Source organism: Palaemon carinicauda, chromosome 11 (assembly GCF_036898095.1).
Source record: "Palaemon carinicauda isolate YSFRI2023 chromosome 11, ASM3689809v2, whole genome shotgun sequence".
Classification (NCBI taxonomy): Eukaryota; Metazoa; Arthropoda; class Malacostraca; order Decapoda; family Palaemonidae; genus Palaemon; species Palaemon carinicauda.
Genome location: NC_090735.1, coordinates 154,961,607 through 154,969,106, shown reverse-complemented (window position 1 = coordinate 154,969,106; position 7,500 = coordinate 154,961,607). Strand labels below are relative to the sequence as shown.

Genomic DNA, 7,500 nt, shown 5'->3' with positions numbered 1-7,500 from the left:
GGGGGTGAGCCAGAAGTGCACGGAATCACTGACCCAGCAGATCAGGAGGCAAGGGCAGCTTCTCGTTGAATGGGCTCGACTCTACGGTCGAAGAGATCACCTGGCTTCACCTTTCCAGACAGGTGAGGAGCTTGATGCGCACGGTAATCCATTGGGGGTGCCATATCGGGACTTAGGGACAGGGCATTATATTGTTACAAGGAGTGCAGAGGTGGCAGGATTTTGTACTAAATACTTAGAGAAATCTTGCTGCTCTAAGGGAGTTTATATATACAATAATCCTACCTATTCTGGCTTGCTAAAAATAATATTTCAAATGATTAATTAGCAATGGACTGGTGCGATGGGCATACATCTTAAAATTAACAAACCTTAATTAGTATTGAGAAATATAAGATGCATTAATTCAGCAGTATTGGAATTTATATAAAATGTGCAGTTTATGAATTTAATCTCGACCCATGTAGTTTAAGGAAAGAACCAACATACGCCGGGGTTACGACTAAGGCCATCTGTTGTGCGTATCTACGCTGTGACGTCACGAGCATGGCGTGCGCCACTGTCATCAAGTTTAGATTAGTCCTCCCTATGTTTCGTTAAAGAAAACTAGATGTAGGAGAGAATGTTTAAGGGGTAGCTATAGTATTAGTGGAAGAGAGCTAAAAATTCGATTGAAAGAAGAAGAGTGAAGAAAATTCTTCACATCCTGGGGATAAAGGGGAGAAAAAAGGGAGAGGGGTTAGTTCCGGCAAATGTGATTCAACTACTTGTTAGTATGAGCGAGATAAGGCTACTGGCTGAATGATGAGTGAAGTTTTTCTTCACATCAACGTCCGTTTAAAGTTAAAAAAACGCTGTTGGCGTTAATCAAAATCAATTGAATCAAAAGTTAAGCTTTCACGCGAATTTAGGGAAAATTGAACCACGCAGGCAAAGTTTCACGGAAGCGTTTATATAAGTAAATGATCAGTGTTAACTTGAAACGTACGATGCAATAGTAATTAAACGATTAAAAATACTCAATTCTTCCCACCCTAGGGGTACGGATAGAGCAAAGAAAACGTAAGCCAATAACAGTCGAGTTCAGCAACAAGTCCGGCCAAATGACAAATTAAAAATTATGGGGGTGAATCCCAATCCCGGTCTGACACCCAACTTTTTACATTAAATGATTTTACAAAGAAAATTACTGGCGTAATGAAAACTCTGTATTCATCGCCTGACAAAGGGAGAAAAGCTACTTCCTTCTCGGCGTTTAAAGGTGAAAATTTGCTTGACACTAGCCTGAATGTTAAACTGGGACAAACTAGGTCTATGGGAACATCGTATTTATGACAGCTTGGGTCTTGGATGTCGTCTTTAAGAAAAACGTTTGCAAGGGGAGTAATTAAAGGAAAAGTTATATTCAGCATGAGCTGAGGGATGTCAGGGGGATTATAATAAAATGACCAATTGTCAAGGCAAGAATTAAATTTATGTTTTAAAGTTAAAGCATGGGATTGACCGAAAAAATGCTGCTGAATGACTTGGCAAAAATAATAAAGGCTTACAGTTGTGCCATACAAAAGTGAATTAAAATAATGAATGATGTTCAATGTACCGTTATCCTTAAGCAAATTGATTTGTAAACAGGCTCTAAGCTCCGGTGCTAGGTCTACACATGTGACCTTCGCTAAATCCGCCGTCAGCGCAAAAGGTTCTTTTCTGACAACTGAAGTCTTAACCTTGCGGTCACGCGCCTCATTCTGAGAGCGGGTTTCAAATTTTGACATGGATGTTTTAGCGTGAACACGGGTTGGAGCGGATGTTACGGGCTTAAGAACTGGACAGTCAGGCAACGTGAGCACTGGTCCATGGGATGGTACGACTTTAATGATTGAATCTACAACCGGTACAGGCCTCTGCTGGCCATCAAGCACACGGTTAGGTTGAGTGGTATTTGCGCTACCACGAGGGGGGTCCATGTTTAGACGATGAATGGTATTTCCTCCGGGACGGACTGTCACCGGCGGCAAAGACAAAGGGGGTTGAGGGCGATCAAACACTGGTAGCTTAAGGTTGGGAGATGAGGACGGAGCACGTGGGATTGACACAAAATTACTAGTCGTATGCCGTGTTGGCAACATAGTATTGAAATGTGACGATTTTACTGGTTGGGGAATTGAGACAAAATTATGAACATTGTGCTTGACTGCCGATACGTTAGAAGTAACAATTAGGGGACGTGTCACTGAAGGTGTTGCATTCGAAGAAGAACAAGACTGATTAGGTTTTATAAGTAAATTTGGATGAGCCATGAGGCTATTAAAAGCAATTTCAACTTTACTTGAACAGGCAGCAAGCACGGGATAATTTATTTTGACAATAGGATGGTCGTAATGACGTCTCCAAAAATTCTTGTAATTACAAAGTTCATCTCTTACTTTACCAATAAGGGTTTTGAAATGATTTACGGCTTCTGGACCCATGCTGGGAAAATCTACAGAAGCAAGAGCATGAAAGTCCTAGGTCTGCGTCCTTACACACAAAGGTGAACGTCAACTCCTGTTCCTTAAGCCTAGCGTTAATCTCCTCGGGGCTAAGCGTTTCCGCCTTAGGCGGTGAAGGATTGTTTACGTTAAACATGAAGTCCGCCATCTTGGAATGACCACGTTTGATGAACGGATTCGTAAAACAAAACAAGGGATAACTGAATTTTCAAAAGGAATGTAAAAATGAAACTTTACAAATTTACAAGGTTGATAATTGAAGATTTAAATTTACTCATGATGGGAGAAAAATGGTTAAATGGACAAAAAACATATAACTCATGAAATTACTTTAAAATTCAAAGTGACCCGGGTCCAACAAAGCAGACGATGCCCAGGTCACGTGACCTTAAAGACTTTGCTAAAATTAATTATATACGCACCTGGCGATAAATGATTGAACTAAGTTACTTGAAAGTAAAACATTAGAAAGCACATGGGCTTATGAATGCAAAGTATTAAGTTAAAAGTTAAAATAACAGGTCGAGGCTGACACTGTTGTGACGATTTCACAATTAAGGGTGCACTAAGGCAACCACTGAACTATTCAAAATGTAGATTGGCGCTCGAGGCAACGACTTAGCTTTTAAAGTGCACTCTCGTGGAGGCTAAACAAAAATGAGATTTCCCTCACGCGGAGGTAAAACAAAAATATTGTCGCTAAAGGACACAAATAATATCTCCTCGCTAAAGGAAATTAAATTAACTACACGCAGTAATTTACTTACGGTAGCAAACAATTACGAACCCTTAGTTTTGGGCTGTAAACAAGATCCGCCATCTTGGAACAAACACGTGGAATGAAACGGACTTGGGGTTAAGTTTCTACGTTACTCGTAAGAACACTTAAAATTATGTTGCACTAATTCGCTCTTTAGGACAAGGACACGTGCTAGGTATACGTTGATGTTAGTTAGAAAAGTTAATGTTGGTTAGGGAAGGTAAACGACACAAAGGAAGGTAGACCAAGGTACAAAATGTTACAAATTAGATGCTTAGCTAGCAAAATTAGTTGACAGGACGAGTACACCGGCGCTCTAGCTGAGCAGTAAACACGGGCGTCTGAACAACAAAAAACCTTAGTTCAAGTAGCTTAGAACTTTCTGGTATAAGTGGATTCCGCCACACGTGGGTGAACGGATCCGAGACAAAGTGAAGTTCCTACGACAAATTCTAGTCTTTCTGTAGAGAACATTCAAGCAACAAATTAACCTGGTTACGTAGTTCTTTCCTTAAACACGTGGTCGATACAAAAACATCATGATGATTACAAATTTCTCTTCCCAATTAAAGTTTGGGTATTACACATTCGACAAACTGGCTGTGTGCGTGTGGGTAAGTGATATAGCGAGTTACTATATGCTTAATCAAGCTGATTAATTACGTTAATGCTTCACAAGTCAAAGGTAAAAGATCCGGTTCGAAGGACCACTCGTGTGGAGAATTTTTTGATGGTTGTGTTCTGAGTGGGAACTTAGTCCGGGAAAGTCTCCTTATAACAGTTACATAAAGTTCAACAGGGGAGGATATGAGCACTTACTCTCGGGGCACAAACACCCTGCTAATACTTTACTGTCACAATTCAGTAACCATCACTCTAAATACAAAAGGGGGAAATTTTACTGTCCAGAGGCCGAAGCACTCCACACGTAGAAATGTCAATAATTTATGGCCTACTCTAGCTTTGTCAGGTCTATAGTCATCTCATTCTCAGGCTCTGTTCCGGCTCCGTCCCAGCTACCCCAATGAAATGCTGGACAGGTAATTTACGTTAATGTAATTAAGACAAAATCCAAAATGGGAGCAGTGATGTAAAGTAGTTTAAAAGTTTAAAGATAAGGATCTTTACCTTCGAAGCAAATATATTAATGCAAAGTTCCTCGCTGTTACCACCTTTAGACTTACTTAGGTTTTCTCTTTAAATATTGGGTACTTTGTCCCGTGATCAACTATTCATTTCATACATTGAAATAAATGAGGGAGCAAAAATACTAAAGAGGTTTAATTAACCTAATATTGATTTATTTCACAAATTTACATGAAAACAAAACGGACATCTTAACAACACAAAAATATCATAAAAGAAATGCAAATTGAAAGCAATTCAAAATGATGGAAATTAGTTAGTTAGACACGTGGTCTGCAATAATAAATCGAAATGGGGTCTGGCACGTGGCCCACGTGACCCAGAGACTATGCTAGTCTCCAAGCAAGAAATAATAATGGAAAAATATTTACACACAATCCCACCGCACACAGTCCGAATAGTGTAATTAGCCAGGTTCCCTATCAAGTTAAAATTAGTCTAAGCTAAATAAAAAATGGGGGAAAACTAAATGGCCATTGATGTAGTACCTGCACTCCTTTGAGATTAGTCCTATGCCCGTCTGTTGACCTGGTTGTCGCACTAATTGGCACGTTGCCCTCTTGCCTGGCTCACCCCAAGAATCCTTGTTGGCTACAACTATGGTATCCCAGGGTCCTCTTCTTCTCAATCTCTCCGACCGGCAGCAACAGGACTCCTTGGTGAGTCACGTTTGGGAGAGTGGGATGGGATGGGGGTGAGCCAGAAGTGCACAGAATCACTGACCCAGCAGATCAGGAGGCAAGGGCAGCTTCTCGTTGAATGGGCTCGACTCTACGGTCGAAGAGATCACCTGGCTTCACCTTTCCAGACAGGTGAGGAGCTTGATGCGCACGGTAATCCATTGGGGGTGCCATATCGGGACTTAGGGACAGGGCATTATATTGTTACAAGGAGTGCAGAGGAGGCGAGATTTTGTACTAAATACTTAGAGAAATCTTGCTGCTCTAAGGGAGTTTATATATACAATAATCCTACCTATTCTGGCTTGCTAAAAATAATATTTTAAATGATTAATTAGCAATGGACTGGTGCGATGGGCATACATCTTAAAATTAACAAACCTTAATTGGTATTGAGAAATATAAGATGCATTAATTCAGCAGTATTGGAATTTATATAAAATGTGCAGTTTATGAATTTTATCTCAACCCATGTAGTTTAAGGAAAGAACCAACATACGCCGGGGTTACGACTAAGGCCATCTGTTGTGCGTATCTACGCTGTGACGTCACGAGCATGGCGTGCGCCACTGTCATCAAGTTTAGATTAGTCCACCCTATGTTTCGTTAAAGAATACTAGATGTAGGAGAGAATGTTTAAGGGGTAGCTATAGTATTAGTGGAAGAGAGCTAAAAATACGATTGAAAGAAGAGTGAAGAAAATTCTTCACAATATGTATATATATACATATATATATACACATATATATACATATATATATATATATATATATATATATATATATATATATATATATATATATATATATATATATATATATATATATACACACATATATATATATATATATATATATATATATATATATATATATATATATATATATATATATATATATATATATATATATATATATATATATATATACATATATATATATATATATATATATATATATATATATATATATATATATATATATATATATATATATATATATATATATATATATATATATTTATCTGAGTGTATGTTTGTCAGAGTGTGTTGGTGAGAATGTGTATTGATTCTAATTCTACAAAAGAGGAATATTGCATTGTATATTTATTGTTCAATAATTACTTTACTGATTACGTTGGATTTGATTACATATGCATAGTATAAAATCAGAGCTACTGGATAGATATAATTATTCAATTTAAGTTTCATATTCCTAGAATTAGATAGAATCGCAATGAAGTTAATATAGTTTTCCAATGTTAGTACTTTTTTATGAGTGAAAGAATGACATTTGAATGGATTTCTTTTATATTATGATATATGACAAATAAGTCTGAGAAACTATATTCCCCCCCCCCCCTCTAATTACTATTGCTATTTTCCTATTTTCTCTGTAATTACTTTCGCTATTTTCCCATTTTCTCTATCATTTCTATGGTCAGCTAAACTAACCAAACTTTTGTTTAAAGTTTTTATTTGAATAAATTTTGTGACGATATGAAGTTGTGTTATAAAATGAGAAAAAGATTAGGTTTATTTTTTAAATTCTTTTTTGTTTCCTTAGGATGTTTCGATTAGTTTATCTTTACAGTTAAAGAATCATATGATAAATACTGAAATGTGATTATCTCCTAATTTGTTACGACTTCGAATAAACAGCTGAGACAAAAGTATCATGGTAAGATTATTTTGTTGCTCAAAATATAGCATTTATTTATTCCATATAATATAACAATGACTAAAGTATAAGATAATCAACTAAGCTCTACATCCTTATAATAGAAGAATTAGTAAATAGACTTCCTGAAGATCTAAAGAACCTATATTAAGATAATTCTGTCATGCTTTTTATCATGAGTTTGTGTAATTTTGATTGCTGCAGAAATTAGGCAAAACTATCCTTGTTTATGGAAAGTAATAATAATAGCTACACTACTTTACGCGTGTCATCAGACTCCAATTTTCTCCTCTATTATAGGTTGGTGTTGTTCAATATCCCCAGTACACAAACCAAGGGACTTTGCACACCCATCTACAGTGCCCCTCAGCAGTACAGTTACAGACGAAAGCCAAGAAAGTACCTCACGTGCCTTACTACACCGCATCTGCTCAACATCAGCAGGTATATTGTTTTCGATGATGAAATATTGAAATCAATATTATAACGTTAGCAATGTCACCAATAGTTTAAAAGCACCCCAAATAATGTCTATTCTTTCTATACTTCGGCCAAGGAACCATCAACGATTGATCCTTCCTGCCTGGAGTACAATTCCAATATACTTCAGTTTCCTTCAACTCTTGAACAACGGGACCCAAAAGAAGGGTATCATATGCCCAGTCAAAATGGGGAGAAACTTTATCCATACGATTCCCAGGTGAATACCACTGGCAAAGTCCAGGACGATGTCTTCCCTCCTTTAT

The 7,500-nt window shown here is 37.3% G+C and overlaps 1 protein-coding gene across 1 annotated transcript in view; it reads left to right on the top strand.

Moving 5' to 3' along the window:
* Window positions 1–7,500, top strand: part of LOC137649537 (uncharacterized) — a 65,001-nt gene that overhangs the window by 57,011 nt on the left and 490 nt on the right. The window contains exons 10-11 of the mRNA XM_068382523.1: window positions 7,055–7,198; window positions 7,311–7,500. The exon at window positions 7,311–7,500 is cut by the window's right edge and continues 490 nt beyond it. Coding sequence (XP_068238624.1) covers window positions 7,055–7,198; window positions 7,311–7,500 — 334 coding nt within the window. The remainder of the gene's footprint in view (window positions 1–7,054; window positions 7,199–7,310) is intronic.